At 39.1% G+C, this 20,608-nt stretch overlaps 1 protein-coding gene across 4 annotated transcripts in view; it reads left to right on the top strand.

Annotated features, from left to right (window-relative positions):
• rabgap1l (RAB GTPase activating protein 1-like) overlaps nucleotides 1–20,608 on the top strand; it is a 110,023-nt gene that overhangs the window by 1,361 nt on the left and 88,054 nt on the right. For all 4 annotated transcript variants that reach the window (XR_009769002.1, XM_061682938.1, XM_061682937.1 and 1 more), the window contains exons 2-10: nucleotides 3,414–3,628; nucleotides 5,158–5,320; nucleotides 5,891–6,104; nucleotides 8,125–8,299; nucleotides 11,486–11,643; nucleotides 12,067–12,177; nucleotides 13,585–13,651; nucleotides 13,882–13,984; nucleotides 18,121–18,287. Coding sequence is in view for 3 of the 4 variants with exons in the window: in XM_061682938.1 (XP_061538922.1) it covers nucleotides 3,491–3,628; nucleotides 5,158–5,320; nucleotides 5,891–6,104; nucleotides 8,125–8,299; nucleotides 11,486–11,643; nucleotides 12,067–12,177; nucleotides 13,585–13,651; nucleotides 13,882–13,984; nucleotides 18,121–18,287 (1,296 nt within the window). In the remaining variant the exon portion in view is untranslated. The remainder of the gene's footprint in view (nucleotides 1–3,413; nucleotides 3,629–5,157; nucleotides 5,321–5,890; nucleotides 6,105–8,124; nucleotides 8,300–11,485; nucleotides 11,644–12,066; nucleotides 12,178–13,584; nucleotides 13,652–13,881; nucleotides 13,985–18,120; nucleotides 18,288–20,608) is intronic.

The raw sequence follows: 20,608 nt of genomic DNA, 5'->3' as shown, positions 1-20,608 counted from the left end.
AATATGTTTCCCTTTACAAATTGGTGTCGAGTTTGCCCTGCTACAACTAGTCGAGGGTGTAACTGCGTCTTGCCCAAAGTCAGTTGAGACAGGTTCCAGCTCACGTGAGACCCTGACCAGGAAATGCAGTATAAAAAAAAATGGATGTAAGGAGAGCTGTTGCAGATATTCCTCATAAGGTTTGTTGATTGATAAACAACATTTAATTCATCCATCCATTTTGTGTCGCGCTTGTCCTCTTTACTGTCACTGGTAATATGGAGCATTTCCCAGCTGACTTTGGGCGAGAAGCCCGCACCCTCTCGCTCAAAGTCGGCTGTGATGGCCTCCAGTTCACCTGTGACCTTAATGAGGACAAGTGCTATAGAAAATGGATTGATGAATTTGTCAAGTTTCTCCATCAGGTGTCCAGGCCTAGGAACTTCACTGTTGGGGTTGTAACTGTTTATGTACTGGTTATTATTTGTCAGAAAACAACTGTATAATACATCCTGCAGACATGCACCCCCTCTCTGATGCAATGCAGTTTGTAAGTTCAGTGTGTTTTGCTGTTGTGTAGCTGCCTGACTTCAAATAATGTCCTACTATTCAGTGTTTCCACTTCGAGTAAGTAGTGTTTGGTTTGCAATGTTGCCAACTGGTGCTGCAGGAGCAGACTAAGGCTCGTAATGACCGGGTGCTAATTTAGACACTTTTCCATCAAGAAGTTTAGTTTAGGGCCATTCAGTTCAGCGCAGCTTGTGTATCCAATGCACAGTGTGTAGGAAGGATGATGGCCGCATTAGGTTCGAAAGTAGTGTCATCTTCATAATTACCACTGTGTCACAGTGACAACTTCGAATGAATTTAAAGGTCCTGTATTTTGGCTATTTAGACATTCATAGAGTGACTCTCTGACATGGACTTAATATAAAAGTGTCATATTTGCCTAAAACCGCCCCGTCTGATTGGTTGAGTCTGTGTAGAAGACCCACTTGTGATAGTTGATGTGTTTGTCATGTTAACAACGCTGGCTCAGGAGTGGAGAGGTAGGCAGAGATCTTCACGAGTGATGTAGATAAGCTCGAGAAATTTGAATGACCTGATTTCAGGTCTCTTGGCAGAAAAACATCTGAAACTCAGAAATGTGTGAGTGAGTTTAATTCATAGTTCACATTTACTGAGACACCATGGGGACCATATTACATCCCAAATACGAGAAAAAGATAAAAAAGTTGGTTTGGCAAATTGTCCCCTTTAACAAAGAGGATCACGACAATGTAAACAGTGGAGTAGATCTAGCATTTCATGTTTTTTGTTTGTTTGTTTTTTTTGTTTTTGTTTTTAATTCTTGGCATGTGCTAAACATTGGTATGGATCAGTAAGTTTGGATTTTGTTTGTTTTGTTTTTAATTCTTGGCGTGTGCTAAACATTGGTGTGGATCAGTAATTTTGGATGCACTTTGAAATTTGTGACAATGGAAACAAATAAGTCAGCAATTGTGCACTGCATTAAAATTTAATCGAACTTTACTGCTCACTAGAAATGGGGCGATTGTTATTAATCAATTACAGACACACAAGGAGGACATTGTTGTACTGCACCTATATATTTGTTTATATATGTGGAAACAATAAATGCAGCTATTATACAAACAGGGTCACATTATGACATTCTGAGTGTGCTTTATATTGGTGCCAAGTACATGAAGTGTGACACATTTGTATATGTCAGCTAGTACATGTTAGCTAGTTGCCTGGAACAGGACAGAAAGGAGACTGAAGAGAACTTTAAAACTTTTCCCTACATTTGCTGTTGCTGTGTGTTTCTGATCTGGGTTGTTTCTCCATGCCAGTTCCTACAGTAAGTGACCCATTATTTGCCTGGGTTGTTCATGCTACTTGCCATAATTGAATAAGTGTGATTGGAGCACATGATGCGGTTGCTGTCCTTGTGTCTTTGTGAATGTATTATTATCAGTCGTCATGGTGTGTGTAAATGAAATCATGCGTCTAGAATGAATGAAAGCATCCTTTTGTTTTTTCCCATCCGCATTTAATCTGCATTAATATGACAATCTATATTAATGCACATTAAATGTGCAACAATGAGTCGACAACTAATGGATTATCAAATCAATTGACAACTATTTGGATAATCGATTAATCGTTGAGAGAACTTGTTTAGCTTAAAATTGTCCAAAGCCTCTCATTTGAGCCTCTCAACTGTAAATATTTTTTTATTTCTACAGTCCTCCATGAAAGCAGTGTGATTATCTTTTGTGTTTTCATCAAAATACGACATTTTCAACAATCTCTGTGACATGTTACAGAACAAACCAGTAACTGAATCATAATCAATTTATGCTTGTGCATTTTCTGCTCTGTCAACTTGAAATGTCATGTTTTTGAATAAAGAGATCCATCCATTCATCCATCCATTTTCTGAGCCGCTTCTCCTCACTAGGGTCGCGGGTGTGCTGGAGCCTATCCCAGCTATCATAGGGCAGGAGGCGGGGTACACCTTGAACTGGTTGCCAATCGCAGGGCACATATAAACGAACAACCATTCGCAATCACATTCACACCTACGGGCAATTTAGTATCGTCAATTAACCTACCGAGCATTTTTTGGGGATGTGGGAGGAAACCGGAGTGCCCGGAGAAAACCCATGCAGGCACGGTGACATGAATAAAGAGATGAAAATTATAATGTAATTCTCTGATTCATGATCAAAACAATTGACAGATTAATTGATTAAAATAATTGTGTATTACAGCCCAATGCAGATTTCAGCAAATTTCCACAAAGCATGTAGTAGTAAGTAAGGCTGCTGCTTGGTTAGGACATCTTTTCTACTTATCTCATTAAGATTGTCACATTATATTGATTATAGCTCAGGCAGCACTGATAACTGGCCTAATCTGGGTAAAGATTTCAGAAAATACAATTGAACAAACACGGCAACAAAAAGTAATTGTTTTTTTCCCCCAATAGAAATGTAACCAATCTGTTCCAAAGCAATAGGGGTGTATATCACATTGTAGCAAAGTTCATGATAATGTGTTATCACAATATTACAATATTTTGCCCACAGTATTCATCATATCGCTCCTCACATTTAATCAATACACAGGAAGAAACAAAAAAACTGCGCAACGTCTGTCTCAATGAAGAAGCAAAAACAAAACGAAACAAAAGTCTTCTTTATCCAACAATTATGCATATGATATGAGCCAACATAATTTTTTTTCATGTTTCTGCTTTTATACTATAACTTGAGGTTTTAAGTTGTTTGTGTAGGTTTTCTACATCTAACTTTTATACAATTTAATTTGAGTAGTGTCACTCCCATAGACCCATAAAGAAGTTAGAAAGGCTTTAACTGTCCAAATGTAATGTAAGTTGTAACACAAGCTTATTTTGTGTCCAGAACTGGCTGAACGAGGGAGGGAAGGGGAGAGATCCAACTGAAGTCTCCCCTGCACTTCCTGAGAAGAAGAGTCAATCATGGATGACAGCTCCTCTCTGCGCAAAGTCAGCAGTTCCACAGAGTCTGTGGCCACCGTCACCAGCGAGGAGTTTGTCCTGGTCCAGCCCGGTGCTACTGGGTCACCACAAGGCACTGAGGGCAAACCGAGGCTTAAGGTCAGAAACGCATCTCAGAAGACAGATAGATCGTATGTAATTAAAGCTATAATATGCAAATTATGTCACCCCCAAGGTTGGAATTTACTATTAAGAGGTCCGGAAAATGGTTGGATGGCTATGTAAAACACAAAAAAACATTGGAGAAATTGTATGTGAAATCATGGCTAAATAATAATGAATCGTTTAAAAAAAAAAAAAAAAAAAATGCGGACCTGATAAAAAGTAGTCATGCATGATGGAAATTGTCTGAAATGCTAATCACCAACCAAAACATCATGCCAATTGCAAAATATGTTTCTGTAGTTTCAACAACTACAACGCATTTACATAAATAAAAATAATTATGCAAACTTTATATGAAATTCACATTTTAAAAAACAGAAGGAGTATTTTTAGGATTCCCCTATGGTGCATAACGTTTTGAGATATGAAAAAATGCTATGATTGTTTTTGCTTCTTATTTTTTTCCGAACAATACAACAGGCACTGTGCGGGTAGCTGATTTTCGGACCCAAGCCAGTGGCCGCAAGCTGTTTAAAAAAAAATAGGTGTTGACTCAAAGTTCAAAAGAAAAGATGGATATTTTGAAGGTATTTCATTTCAGCTACTGTTGAGTATATACCACAAGACTTGTATAGCTAAGTAGAAATAGATTTACATTATTAAATTTATAAAACTCGCGACACGTAAGGCAAGAGTTATGTGCTCCCGGAGCTTCTCAACCTTACTAACGTACAACAAAACATATAACTATACAAGTAGTGTTTTATGTGAGAAGCAGATAGCATGAGATCCATGTCGGGCTTGTAAGATTGCTTTTCACACTTTGCTTTGTCTGGTAATTTAACCAAAGACGTTTTACGTCTGTTTAATGTAAACATCTACTGCTACTTTCTTCTCTAGGCTGTTAAGCTTTAGCAAGATGGTTCAACAACCCCTAACTGTCAGGCCATTGTAACCAGCCTGAAGAAAGAAATCTCTGGAAAAATGCTTGATAATAACAATGGCAAATTGAGGAAAGTCATGATAGTGAATGTAAACCTTCACTAACAACACACTTCAATGTGAAGTAATAAATAAATAGCATATTACACTTTGTCATATAGTAAAAAATACATTATATTTTTCATAAATATTTCCCAGACTTAAAAAAAAAAATTAAATTGAAGTGAAGTGAAAAGTTCAAAAGTCTGTTTTCAGTGACCTATATGAGTGAGTAAATGTAGATCCATCTATTTGGTATACGGTTTGTCCTCATTAGTCATGAGGGAACTAGAGCCTATTCGAACCGGGCTAGAGGAAGGGATCTTATGGGTAGATGAAGGGCTAAAACCAAGCCAATGCAAAGAAAAATATACTTCATAAAAAAACAGCCGCATTCATGTTGACATGGCCATAGTATACAGTACATAGTATAAATTATTCACACATTTCAGGAAACTTCCTGCTCTTCTTCATGGTGTGTTACCGTTATCTTTTCTCTTTACCCTCCCCTTCACTGTTCATGCTCTCCTTTCATCCTCCAGATGTCTTTGAATGGTAGTGAGCAGCTAGAGAAAGCCATGGAGGAAGTGCTGGATGATGATGATGATGATGACGACGATGACGTGAAGGTGGAGAAGAGCAGTGTGGAAAAGATGGAGAAGCACAGCAACCCAGAAGTCCAAGCCCTGGAGCTCCAACCACCAGGTATTGTTAAGCTGCAGTCATCCAGTAGTTTAATGGCCTTCAGGATTTCAGACAGACAAACAACAGTATTTGTTTGAATTTTCCCCAAGTAATCAGATTATTTACACCACTAGCACTGGTGCTTCCATATTGCTGAGTGAACTGAGAGGAAATAGTTAGTGTAGTGTGAAATAAAACCCAGTCAGCAGTGGAAGTTCTTCTGCTGTGCTCATTGTTCTGCTTCCTGTTTGTGAAGCAAGACAATTCCAGGTCATTTTAAAGAAGAATTCCTAACATCCTGTGCCATTCTGTCACCCTTTTTCATCTTTACATTTTTGCCCATTTGGACTAATGTCATTAACGCTCTCTCTTCATTAATGCACAAGTGTTTTGTTGAGATTGAAACCCTGGACAGTAGCTTCTAGTTGCCACAATAGTGTGGTGGCATACTGGGCCCATAGTAGCCATTTGTGAATTGAACTCCCATTTGGCAATAGGGATGAGTGCGGGCTTAATAAACTGACACCAGACATGTCAGTAAAAACAAATACAATTAAATTCAAATTCATTTCATTTCATGTCTGCCAACAGAGGTATCGTCGCCCTGTCCTGCACCGGCTAGCCCCACCATCCAAGAGGAGGACAGTGTGCAGTTCAACAAGCTGTCGTACCTGGGCTGCACTTGGGTCAAAGCCCCTCGTAATGAAGCTGAAGCACAGAGGGCAATGGCTACCTTGCGGGCTGAGAGTGCCATCCCGATCCCCATTACTTTACATGTACCCTGTGGACCAGAAGGCTCTGTGAGGTAAGCCATTTTGTGAAAGAAAAAAGAAAATCAAGACAGCAGCAGGATTACGATCCAAAGCACATCAGCAAGTCAACTTCTGAATGTCTTAAAAAACGAAATAAAGGTTTTGGCGTGACCTAGTCAAAGTCCATACTTGTCTGTTTGAAATGCATTGGCATTGAAAACCATCAATTTTTGCTGAATTCAAACAGTTCTGCAAGGAAGAAAGGACCAAAATATCTCCAGAGATGTGAAAGACTCATTGCCAGTAACAGGAAACGCTTGACTTCGGTTGTTGCTGCTGAGGGTGGCCCAACCAGTTATTAGGTTTAGGGGGCCATTACTTTTTGAGAGAGCAGCTGTGGCTCAGTTGGTAGAGTGGGTCGTCCAGTTACCAAAGCCCTGCCGGTTCGAATCCTGTCTGTATGTCAAAGTGTGTGAATATGTGTGTAAATGTGAGGCTTTGTAAAGTGCTTTGGGCACTGTGATGGTGTAGATCATGGGTATCAAAATCGAGGCCCGGGGGCCAGATGCGGCCTGCCACATCATTTTATGTGGCCCACGAAAGCAAATCATGCTAGTCAATTTCTGTGGTTTTTGCTAAAATCTGTACCCAAATTCCAAATTGTCATAATAATAAACAATAATGTTGAGAGATTGCATTTTTCTGTGACCGAACCCTTCTTCTACAGTAACTTAAACAATACTCGAACAAACTATTATCCTTGTCTTCTGATTTAAAAACTAGTTTTCCCTCAATTTGTTGTGGAATGGTAATAATATGTTTTGGTGATGATTAAACCTTTATATGGTTTCACAGTTCTAACGGCCCTCTTTATAGTTTAAATCATAACTACAATGCGACCCGAGACAAAAAAATAGTTTGACACCCCTAGTGTAGATAAAGTACTATATTAGTGCAGTCCATTTACCAGCTGTTGACCCTGGGAACGCCCTGCACAATTTATTTTTGTTAGAACTTAAAAGTCAGATAAGTTAAAGAGTAACATTTCTTTATATTTAAATTTTGGATTTTTAAAATGTATTTATTTATTTTTTACTGTAGAAAACTTTATGGGGGCTATTTATTTGTTTAACTTAATTTAACGTTATAAAGCATGCTGCGCTTTTTGTTAGAATTTTAAAAGAAAGATGTCTATTGTCTATGATTTATTAAAAAAAAAAAAAAAACTTTCAACATGTTGCAAATTTGAATAGCTTTTTAATGAACATATGCATAAAAAGGCATTTAAGGAAAGGGTTGGAGTTTGTATTATTAAAAATTTTGATGCCAATATTTTGAGTGAATATCCGCTCCAAATATCCGTTATCGGCCTTGACTAATAATAATCGGTATCAGTATCAGCCCTGGAAAAAAAACATTTGTAACAAGTAGAAAAGAACCATTCATCCTGCCGCCTCTAATTTTTCATGCGCCTCCTCCTCACCACAGTAACCGCAGTCATGGTTACATACAGTGGAGCAGGTCTTCACCTGCCTTTTAGATGCGGTATTTAAAGACGCAAAATTAGCCATCGCAATTTGTCTCAGGTTTTCTCATTGTGTATGCTATATTAATCATGTTTGCATCTACACTTCACAGCACTTGCTAAATGAACTGCGCCTGTTTGCTCATTTGGCAGACGAAATCTTTGGTGCACCCAGTTAGTAGATCAGCTTCCACATCTGTTTGCATGAGGCGTGAGCAATCAAGTTTGTGCATGTTTTTGCACATGCAAACTTTAGTCATTCAACTCTTCGAGACTCCAGCCTAACATACGCCTTGTCACTTTTTTTAATTTGACTATTCAAAGTGAACTTCTTTTTACACATTTGTATGCAAGAATGTTGTAAAGTAAAATGCATAAAGCTTATCTGTGACGTGACTCAGATTTTTTATTTTTTTATTTTTTTAAATCCAAACAAATTGGTTGTAGAACTCTGGGAACGAACTGTTCAACTTTAGTTCTACTATCCTTGTATTATTTCACTCCATTAAGTCTTCTGTGTAAATGATTCTTATAATACTTTTCTGTAGGGTTGTGGACCAGTCATCGGGTACAGAGATTTGTTCCTTCCCAATTTACAAGGTCTTGTTTTGTGCTCGTGGACGTGACGATTCTGTGGAAAGTGACTGCTTTTGCTTTACTGAGAGTTATCGGAGTTCTGAAGACTTCCAAATCCACGTCTTCTCCTGCCATATCAAAGAAGCGGTAAGCTTGAATTACACACACTGTAGCTAAGCACTGTTTTTATCACTTCATGGAACATACAACCTTCATGCAAAGGTTTGCTCTGCGTGAAAGTTGCATTCGTTTTGGCAACAAACCCATTTATAGTAGTCCAAGCTGTAAGAGAGGTCACTCACTACTTGACAACAAGCTGATTTTAAATAAAAAACTGTGAACATGTTCCTTAACCATTCACATGATTAAGCTTAAAATCTATAGTAAACAATTAGTATTGTTATTACAGATGCCCCTGCCATAGCAAGGTTTAACAAATTCACAAAGTAGCCAAATATGGACTTGTGAAATTTGAGTCCTACAGCAGGTAGACTGATGAGACACCAGATGGCACTATTGTCTTCTCCTTTGCTTTTTCATTCATTCATTCATTTTCCATACCGCCTATCCTTCGTTTTCATTTTGGGACTGTAATTTGTATGTTACTGATATTGAGTGATAGTTGGGTAGAGTAGCCAAATATTGTGCTCAAGTAAGAATACTGTTACTTTAGAATTTTATGACTCAAGTAAAATTTAAAAAGCAGCCCTCCAAATAATTACTCGAGTAAGAGTAAGAAAATACTCAGGTGGAAAAAAAAAAACCTACTCAAATACTAACTAGTAACTTCAGATTTTTTTTTTAAATCAGCGCATGATCATCAAATAAAATTAAAATAACTAAAAATATGAACGTGCAAATTCAGATATTACTGAACAATATCACTTCATGTAAAACAATAAATAAAATAAAATGTGTAAAATAAATTCAGGCAAATTCAGCTCCAAGAAATGGTCTTATACTGCATTGTTCCCATTTGTTAAACAGCACATATATTGCAGCCATTTGCTAAAATCATTTAAGTTAATTTTTTTCCCTCAATGTACACACAACACCCCATATTGACAGAAAAAAAACGGAATTGTTGAAATTTTTGCAGATTTATTAAAGAAGAACTGAAATATCACACAGCCATAAGTATTCAGACCCTTTGCTCAGCATTTAGTAGAAACACCCTTTTGAGATAATACACCCATGAGTCTTTTTGGGAATGATGCAACATGCTTTTCACACCTGGATTTGGGGATTCTCTGCCATTCCTCCTTGCAGATCCTCTCCAGTTCTGTCAGGTTGGATCACTTTGTTATATTGCAGCCATTATCTAAAATCCTAAAAGTTCATTTTTTCCCCCATCATTAATGTACACACAGCACCCCATATTGACAGAAAATTTTTTTTTAATTTTTGAGATTTTTGCAGATTTATTAAAAAAGAAAAACAGAAATATCACAAAGTCGTAGGTATTCTTTCCCTTTGCTGTGACACTCATATATTTAACTCTGGTGATGTCCATTTCTTCTGATCATCCTTGAGATGGTTCTACACCTTCACTGGAGTCCAGCTGTGTTTGATTGTACTGATTGGACTTGATTAGGAAAGCCACATACCTGTCTATATAAGACCTTACAACTCACAGTGCATGTCAGAGCAAATTAGAATCATGAGCTCAAAGGAACTGGCTGAAGAGCTCAGAGATAGAATTGTGGGAAGGCACAGATCTGGCCAAGGTTACCAAAAAATTTCTGCTGCACGAAAGCTTCCTAAAAGCACAATTGCCTCCATAATCCTTAAATGCAAGACGTTTGGGATGACAAGAACCCTTCCTAGAGCTGGCCGTCCGGCCAAACTGAGCAATTGGGGGAGAAGAGCCTTGGTGAGAGAGGTAAAGAAGAACCCAAAGATCACTGTGGCTGAGCTCCAGCGATGCAGTCGGGAGATGGGAGAAAGTTCTAGAAAGTCAACCATCACTGCAGCCCTCCACCAGTCTGGGCTTTATGGCAGAGTGGCCCGACGGAAGCCTCTCCTCAGTGCAAGACACATGAAAGCCCGCATGGAGTTTGCTAAAAAAACACCTGTAGGACTCCAAGATGGTGAGAAATAAGATTATCTTTTCTGATGAGACCAAGATAAAACTTTTTGGCTTTAATGCTAAGCGGTATGTTGTGGAAAAAAACCAGGCACTGCTCATCAGCTGTCCAATACAGTGCCAACAGTGAAGCATAGTGGTGGTGCAGTGGGGGTGTTTTTCAGCTGCAGGCACAGAACGACTGGTTGCAATGGAAGGAAAGACGAATGCGGCCAAGTACAGGGATATCTTGGACAAAAACCTTCTCCAGAGTGCTCAGGACCTCAGACTGGGCCAATGGTTCACCTTCCAACAAGACAATGACCCGAAGCACACAGCTAAAATAACAAAGGAGTGGCTTCAGAACAACTCCGTGACTGTTCTTGAATGGCCCAGCCAGAGCCCTGACTTAAACCCAATTGAGCATCTCTGGAGAGACCTGAAAATGGCTGTCCACTAATGTTCGCTATCCAACCTGACAGAACTGGAGAGGATCTGCAAGGAGGAATGGCAGAGAATCCCCAAATCCAGGTGTGAAAAACATGTTGCATCATTCCCAAAAAGACTCATGGGTGTATTATCTCAAAAGGGTGTTTCTACTAAATACTGAGCAAAGGGTCTGAATACTTATGGCTGTGTGTTTCAACAATTCCGCTTTTTTTCTGTCAATATGGGGTGTTGTGTGTACAGTGAGGAAAAAAAATTAACTTAAATGATTTTAGCAAATGGCTGCAATATAACAGTGAAAAAATTAAGGGGGTCTGAATACTTTCCGTACCCACTGTGCTGATGCGGAAGTCGAAAACGAAAGTCTAAAAATAGACTACGCGTGCAATGCTTGATAAATGAAAATAAAGAGCGGCATGTAGATCATTGTAAAAGTACCGTTTCTTCACAACACATATACTCAAGTAAAATTAAAAAGTGTGATGCATTAAAACTGCTCCATGTACAATTTATCCAAAATGTTACTTGAGTAAATGTAACGGAGTAAATGTTGCACGTTCCTACCCACCTCTGCATTGAACAATGTATTTCATATACTGTATATTCATTCTCACCTCTGTCAGAATGATGCTTTTTGCTCTCCACTTCTCTTTTTGTTATCCTCGCCTCCTTCCGTGTTCCTCTTCACTCCTCGTTGCCATGCCCGTTTCTACCTCACTACCCCACCTGTTCCTCTTTCTCTCATTAAATTTGTGTTTTTTCTGTTTTGTCCATACAATTTTAGTGTAGTTGTGATCCTCTCTTACCTTTTTTCCTTGTAGGTCAGTCGAATCTTGTACAGTTTTTCTACAGCTTTTCGCCGCTCTTCACGCCCAGCCGATATCAGAGATATGCCGCTCTTGAGTCCTCTTGACAGTGACCTCTTTATTTTTACTGTCTCTCTGGAGATTAAGGAAGAGGATGGCAAAGGAAACTTCAGGTATTTGGTCAATGCATACAAATGAATACAGACTTGTGCTTGTCCCCCCGCCCCCACCAAAAAAAACCCAAAGTTGACCAAACTTGTTTTGGTACTTAATAGACCCTGAAATTAATGATTCATTTAGTAGCTTATAATGATTCATCATAATAAAGTTTTTACAATATCACTATTTGCATAGAAATTACATTGTGGCATGGAATGTAAAAATGTGTTTGTACGCAGGTAGAAAAGAAAAAGATGGTCATTTGTTGCACCCCCATTTTTTTGTCATAAGACATTCATTTTCATGTACTACTATCATCTGTCCTTTTCTCATGCCCAAGGTATCCTTAACCTACTGAAGAAGCACTGCAAAATAACATACTGTATGACAGGAGGTAGGTTTATATTTAATAACCTGCTCTTTCTTCCTTTTCACAGTCCAGTCCCCAAGGACAGAGATAAATTGTACTTCAAGCTGCGACAGAGTGTTCAGAAGAAAGTTGTGATTACAGTTCAGCAAATTAGCAACCAAGAACTCGGCATTGAAAGGTGAGAGGCAGTCTTATGATCCAATGTGTCATCTTCACCTGAAAGGCAATAGGTGGGACAATTAAAAGTCCAACTCAATTTACTAGCATGGAATTTCAGTTTGCCAAATCCTATGCTTTTTATTTTTATTTTTTTTATAAATGTTAGGACTGACATCTGGGCTAATATCAATTGTTAGGTGTGTGTGGGTGGGGGTGTCTCTCGTGAACATACTGTGAGAATAATGGGAGACAATGCTTTTGTTCTATGACTCACTAAATGTCAATGCCAATTTAATGAGAGGAAGAGGTTAAGAACTACTGTATGCTTGTCTTCCTTAAACCTTGTCAAAATGAATAATTCATGACCAAAGCCTGGCAACATCTCGTGGAAGAAATCTGTTAACATTTCCGGTGGCTGTGTGTGGAAAAAAAACAATAAAAAGGATAACTTTAGTCTTTCTAAAAAAGCATCATCATCATCCAACCCCCCCACACACACACCCTCCTTTATTGCACTCTTATACAGAGGCTGCATGCCTGCACCAAAGAACTAGGTCATTCTCACCCCCCTTCCTTTGCCTTCCCAGTCACTTACCTCCAATTTCCCTCACCAGGAGACAGACACCTGCCCTTTTATTTTCTTAGCCAGTGGATATTTCTATTTGCAGTATACAGTATGTTCAAAAGCTGATCACTTGGCTTTGTCTCAAAAAATCTGTGCCGCATACTGTATATCTACAATCTGTTTACTGTGAATACACCTAAAAAGCCATTGTCCAATATGCTTGAATCGTACTAAACTAGTGTCTTACATGTCTTATGCAATTAATGTCGCTAAATATTTTTTAGATATTCCCATGCTAACCACTGGATGGCATCCCAAACTTGAAGAACCTTACTGCACCCTGTGGAAATTGTACAAGTACAATTCAAGCACTGTGTGAAATGTTCCTAAATACTTAGTAATTTCTGTCAAAATAAATTGAAGCCATTTAGTCCTCAACTCCTCTGAGGTTGGCAGGTAACGCTTTGCACAAGACGCAGCCGCATTGTCACTCAGCAATTATTCCCGAGATGAGTGTGTGTTTAGCAACCACTAAATGGGCAGATACATGAATAATGTGTTAATTTTTTACGTCACAAATACACAGAAATCTGATCGAGTCGTTTTGCAAGACTTATGCGTTTATCGTCTTTTGAATTCAATTGACAAATCGGAATGATGTCAGACTTAAACCAGGTCACAGACTCATTTTGACCCATGTTGTGCACAAAACGGTAGAATTTCTGTTATTCCAATCGATGGCATGCAACCTCTGATATACCGTGAAGGCACTGCGATACTAAAAATGCATATAAATAATAGATAATAACAATTGTCTGTAATTGTTTCAACTTGAGTACAGTTCCTGTGTCCTCTTTCAAGGTGTTTTGGAATGCTGTTGAGTCCTGGCCAGAAGGTTTGCAATAGTGACATGCATCTGTTAGACATGGTGAGTACAGGAGACCCATGTACTGCATCTGTGAATTATAAGTGGATGACTATTGGATGATTGTGTGCCTTTTTATATTAAGTACTGCATATGATATTAGACTCTGCCTACTTCTGCACTTTATTTGTTATACTGTGTATTTGACAGTGCAAAGCATTATAGTCAGTTTAATAAGTATACAGTTGGTATTAAATAAAAAAAATAAAAATCAATCTCTACTAACTGCCCAGGAGTCGATGGGGAAAAGCTCTGATGGAAAGGCCTATGTGATCACAGGAACATGGAACCCCAATATTGCAGCCTTCCAACCCCTTAATGAAGATACACCTAAAGGTTTGACTTGCCCCTTTGAAAGCCTAACTTCCATGATACTAAAGACGTGTGTGAATTTTATTTGCTTTTAGACATCGAAATGTTATTTTTTTTGTCACCAATTTAACATTTTTGATGCTAAAGGTTTTATAAAATTTGACTCAGACATTTATGTACATTGTACATTACATTCCAGGTTTGTCATGTCCACTGTCACTGCGTTTTCTGCACAGAACACTTATCACGGTCTCTTTTTCTGGGGTGGCGGGGGTCATGTTGTAATTGTGTAGGTCTGTAACAGTTCTTGAGATATGAGCGTAGACCCAAAATTTTACCACTTTGTTAATTTTAAATATTAAGGTATGGCATTGCTGAACCATTTATTTGAAGTTGATGTAATTTAGTTGATACATATTGAGTATCACAAACAATTGCAGGATGCCTGGTGGGACATGGTATTAAATTAAAAAAATGATGATCCATTTCCAGTATAATTTTTTGGGGACAGCTGGCTATTTTAGTAATATTTTTGTCATTGTAATTCTCCTACAATGGAAATTAAGTGGGCGGCATGGTGGCCGACTGGTTAGAGCATCAGCCTCACAGTTCTGAGGAACCGGGTTCAATCCCTGGCCCCGCCTGTGTGGAGTTTGCATGTTCTCCCCATGCCTGCGTGGGTTTTCTCCGGGCGCTCCGGTTTCCTCCTACATCCCAAAAACATGCATTAATTGGAGACTCTAAATTGCCCGTAGGCATGACTGTGAGTGCGAATGGTTGTTTGTTTCTATGTGCCCTGCGATTGGCTGGCAACCAGTTCAGGGTGTACCCCGCCTCCTGCCCGATGACAGCTGGGATAGGCTCCAGCACGCCCGCGACCCGAGTGAGGAGAAGCGGCTCAGAAAATGGATGGATGGATGGAAATTAAGTGGTCATGCTCGATGGTTGCACACCATAGATTATTCATACATTATTGGGGATGTGGTATGGGGATGTACACATGCTTTCATTTTACCTGAAATGTAATTTTCATGGGCGGCACGGTGGACGACTGGTTAGAGCGTCAGCCTCACAGTTCTGAGGACCCGGGTTCAATCCCCGGCCCCGCCTGTGTGGAGTTTGCATGTTCTCCCTGTGCCTGTGTGGGTTTTCTCCGGGCACTCCGGTTTCCTCCCACATCCCAAAAACATGCATTAATTGGAGACTCTAAACTGCCCGTAGGTGTGCATGTGAGTGCGAATGGTTTGTTTGTATGTGCCCTGCGATTGGCTGGCAACCAGTCCAGGGTGTACCCCGCCTCCTGCCCGATGATAGCTGGGATAGGCTCCAGCACGCCCACGACCCTTGTGAGGAGAAGCGGCTCAGAAAATGGATGGATGGATGTAATTTTCATTATTATTTGATGTACAGCTTAGCATACATAGTCTTGTACCATACAAGCCTTGTGACTTGTGGCTTGTCAAAGCGATATCCACTCATGTGAGAAACTGAATCAAACTCAGTAGTTGGAGATTTTATTTATTTATCTTTTCTTGTCTAATTTACTTTGCACTTTCGCATTTCTGTCATTCTTCAAGCCATGTCCGTGTCTGACTTGTATACACATTGCACTTAATGACTTTGTTTTGCATGGCTGAGCGCCTCAAAACTTGAGAAAACAGGCCTTTTTTTCAATTCCGTCCTCAAACTTTGATGCAATTCTAATTACAATTTGAGTGGCTTACAAGTTTAAATACAGTATGTACTAGGCTTTACACGATCAGGATCACAGATCAGCGAGTTTAAAAAAACGATAGCCGATCACCGATCCGATCACAAAATGGAGCAATGTGTCTAATTAAATGACCTGTTCATCTACTGTATGTACTTGTGTACTTAATTGCTCCCAAAAATATATTTACAATAAATAATGTATCTTTGTTCCTCTATTTCTGACAGTGAGAAATAGTGACAGACAGAACAAATGAATGGTTTTCTATTAGATGGCAGGAAGTAAATACAGTAATTAATGTATCCACTTTTTGTGACATTTTTGTTTGTTGGTGTGCCGTGAGATTCTCAATTGTAAAATATGTTCCTTGGCTCCATAAAGGTTGGAAATCACTGCTCTAGTCAGATCATGTATTCTAATCAGTCAGGTCAAACCAACGTTACAACATGACAGAAATAATGGTGCTAACTTACTGTAATGAAATTACTTTATTGTAATGAAATTACTTCACCCACACTGAAGCTTTAGAGCATGATTCAACAGAATGGCAGCATGTTTACGCACAGCCTTTAGTGCTAGCACTAGCTTGCTAGGCTACATCACGTTTTGTTGCCTGCTTGCGAGCTGTATCGTATTAAATGTATGTGAACATAAGGCCTCTTTATACTACCGCAGTCGCGCGACCGACAGCGCCCGCATTGCGTCACGTGACCGACGAATTGCCCCGCGTGGCCCCTCTGCGTAGCTTGCCGCACACACGGCAAAAATAGTTGCTGCGCGTTGAACGCCGCTGAGATCGTCTCTCATGATTGGTCCGTTTTAGTCACATGCTGTGATGACTTATTCAGCGTTCGACATACCATCTATGCCGCCGCCTTTTCGATCGATTTTGCAGCGTAATTAAACGTATCATCTGGTCATCTAGGTCTATGTGTTCTAGCAGACACTGTTACACAGTCGCCATTGTTGTTGCTTTGTTCCTTGTTACTAAAAGGAAAGTAAAAACGGCTACCGGAAATGGCGCAAAAAATGCAGAGGACAATACTAGCTGTAGTGACACCCCCGACTTGAAGGTGAACTGCAGTACAGTTTCAAAACTGCGCGCGTGGGTTGCGCTCGAGTATAAAGGTAAACTACGCGCCGGATAGCCGCAGTGACTCCAGCGCGGCCACCGTCCGCACGAGTATAAAGAAGCCTATACCTCAAACAAGCCTTAAATGAAAGTCCTCTCCAGAGCACCCATGACCACCAACACACGTTCCCCCCCCCCCCCCCCCCCCCCCCCATTTCGTTCTTACCCAGTGAAAAACGGGATTAAGTGGTATCGTAATATAAGATTTTGCAGTAGTCTGACATAGTGCAATCGTGAAAGAGCACATTTGTCTTGTAGTCTGATCTGGGCATTACGTGTTGTCTGTCCTACACCGCCAACATGTTTTTAAAAATATTGTTTTAAATAACTTTATTGGCCGTCAGATATTAAAGTACTAGGTCAAAAGACACGCGACAAGGCTAAAAATAAACATGCTTTTAGATTCAAAAATACTGTGCACGATGGCAACGATGTCTTTTGCGAAGCCAATCAATTACGTCATTGATCGGATCGGCGAATTATGACATTAAAGCCGATCAGCATAAAATCCTCAATATCGACCGATGCCGATCAGATTGGTGTAAAGTCTAATCTGTACTATAGATGTATGTTTGATCTAAATGACTAAAAAATATATTTAATTATCATTGGAACATGTTTGGCTTTCTTTAAGAAGTTGAGAAGACAAAAATATATATTTTTTTAAATCTGATACTTATTTTAGCCAACAAGAGTCTAATAGAAATTGATATTTTCATTAACCTACTAACCACATAATCAAACAAACAGTGCCTAAATGACCTGCTTACCTTCAAATAAAGGAAAGTAAACTTCCCCCAGTCTCAAAAGGCTGTACAAAAGCCAAAGTTTTCTGATTGGATTTTATAATGATTGGGTTTTCTAGTTAATGGGGAAATATTTACACAGTATGATCTGGTGGTTGGCACAGCATGGCTGCCAGGCTGAAAGCTTCCCTCACCGAATCTATTAAAGGTAACAAATTACCTTTAATGTGGCAACTTGCTGACTGGATGGCTTAGAGAGTTTGAAATCCTGGGAGATGGCACGTCAGTTAAAGCCCCATCTACTTTAGTTGGTCTACTGTCTAGTCTGATGCACATGCATGCACACACACATACGCACACAAATTTGAGAACATTTAGACACACGAGGCAGGACGCAACAAGGACATATTACCTGAAAGTCTTGTGTGATCTAAAAGCTGTTGAATCAAGGACAAGTTTGAGCATTTTTACTTCATACATCAATATAATATTTTTAATAATGTTTCGAAAATAGTTTATTTTGAGTCTCATGTAATGCCGAGCAACACCTTACCATCTATTGTCTGGACAGATAAGCAAGTCTACATGACAGTGGCAGTGGACCTGGTCGTAACTGAGGTGGTGGAGCCAGTTCGCTTCCTGCTGGAAACTTTGGTCAGGATTTATCCGTCAAATGAACGTTTCTGGTACTTCAGCCGCAAGACCTTTAGTGAGACCTTCTACCTCAAACTTGGACAGGTATGTTCACATATACATTTATTCAAGTACTGTACATGTATATTTCAACATGGTCATCAAATTTAAATTGTATAAATATGTTGCTATGATGAGCTTTGCTTATTATGGCAAATTAAATGTGTCCTTCCTTTATCTTCGCAATGTGTTCTGGTCTTGTGGGTTTCCTCACAACTTCTTTGATTTAAATGTGCTCAGAGACAGTAGATGACCAGCTAGTTCCTTTTGCCTTAGTATAGTGGGGGAAAAAAAGAGAAAAACATAATACAGATCTACTCTAGTTAGCCATTAGGGAGTTGGCAAGGCAGTGAAGTGTGGGAAAGCTTTGCATTGTAGCAGGCTAATAAGTGGCTCTGTCTCATTATTGGCGTGTTGGTAATTAACGGCGGCAGGCTGACTTGTATGCCTGATTGCCTACGGAGTTATCTCTTTAGTAAATGGAAGACTGGTGCACTGGTTAAGAGCTAATTAAAAGATAATATTCTCGCTCTATTTTTTATTTTATTTTATTTTTTTAGGAAGATGTCTATCAGGAGCTACACAAACGTAATATATAATATTATTGTCCTATTTTCCCTTAAAAGAGTAATAACTTTAAAAAAAAAAGTACTAACATGATTCATAAAATATGATGGGCAAAGGTTACGTTGGATTAGTGCAGTCAGTTTTGGTGTCGGAATACGGATTCTAGATGATTGGGCCTGCATGCCAATAGTTAATACTGTATGAACTACCATTAACTTAAACTTGCCTACCCATTTTTTTACTTAAAAAAAAAAAAATAGACCAACATAAAAGAATACATGAAACTTTGAAGTAAAATGGTTGAAAAATAAATGGAAAACTAATATCTAAATATTCATGTTCATTTCAACACTCACTCATGGCACATCTTTGTAATATTTGCAAAATTTGACTTTGCATCCTCAAACCTTTTTAAGGTCATCTCAAAGAATTTCAATTTCATTAGTCTTGCGATAGCACATTGTTTTGAATATGCGATTGATATGATTGGTCAATTGTTGATTAATTGATTTGGCAGCACGGTAGGGAATGTGGTAAAGAAGGGGCATGTGGAGTTTACATGTCTCTGTGGGTCTGTGTGCGTTTTCTCAGGGTAGTACAGATTCCTCACACATTCCAAAAACATGCATGTCAGGACCTGGGAGAGGCTCCATCTCACGCATGAGCCTGTACAGGATAAATGGACACAAAATGTTAGGTGGATGATAATTTGAGTTAACTGGAATTTTTCATTTTAATTCTTTATATGTTCTGAGTGTTTTCTTTGTCTAATTATTGTACATAAAATCCAAATTTACAAATCAGCTCTTTCAATCATTCTATTCCCTGTAAACTGACAGGTCAACAGGAGCCTCTGGCATATTAGTTGGTGTCTTCTAACTTCTGATCCTCAGCCCTTTTTAATAACACCCTTTTTCCTATTTAAACTTAGCTACTTTTTAGAGAAAATCAAAAGAGAAATTCATTTGCTTTACTATAACCTCTATTTGGTATATTCTTCCTATTTTTGTTCTCATCAGTTACTTGAAAAAGGCATTTTATGGGGTGGGCAGATCAATACTGGATCAACGCTCATTGATCCACTTAGAAGCTGCAGGCGAGAGGCTAAAGCACTACATTTGGTAAATAGACTAGAAATAAACATCACCTGCTTATGACACCCAAAGGCATGTGTGTTTGTTCTGTTTTGTATTACTTCAGCTTTGATCTTGGACTTGTAACTTCCATTAATTGTTTCAGACATACACTGTAGTGCATGCTAAAAAAAAAATGTATTCCAGAAAATAGTTTTGGCTATTTTACTAGATCTTGTTAAATATTCCTATCTTAATTTGCACACTCTTCAGTCAAAGATGGCAAGTTTGCATCCATATCACGCCCCTCCAGGTCTCACTGTCATTGCCCACGTGAGCGTTGAAGTTCCCTAGCAGAACAAGGGAGCTAAGGAGCTTGCTTGACTACGGTGGGGTCTTCCAAAACATCAGTGCATCATCATTAGTTGTTTTATGTTGGTCTTCCCACATAACAGAAACACGGGAAAGTTAACTGTATTAACCGTAACCACCGCGGAACACGTTATTCAGCCTCTAGGTGAAATTACCAACACTTGAGCACATAGCGTACGAGCAAATCTATTTGATGGACAGGTGAAGGGCTGTCTCCAGCGCCTTCAGCGAACATGCCCACACAGTCCTGCAGCCCTTATTTTTCATGATTTCAGAGCCTCATTTTACATGCATAGTGATTTTTATTTTTTATTTTTATTATTGTTGTGATTATTTTCTTTAATTCATTCAAAT

This window comes from Phycodurus eques, chromosome 8, assembly GCF_024500275.1.
Source record: "Phycodurus eques isolate BA_2022a chromosome 8, UOR_Pequ_1.1, whole genome shotgun sequence".
Taxonomy (NCBI): Eukaryota; Metazoa; Chordata; class Actinopteri; order Syngnathiformes; family Syngnathidae; genus Phycodurus; species Phycodurus eques.
The sequence above is the reverse complement of the archived record's forward strand: the minus strand, read 5'-3'. Positions and strand labels throughout refer to the sequence as shown.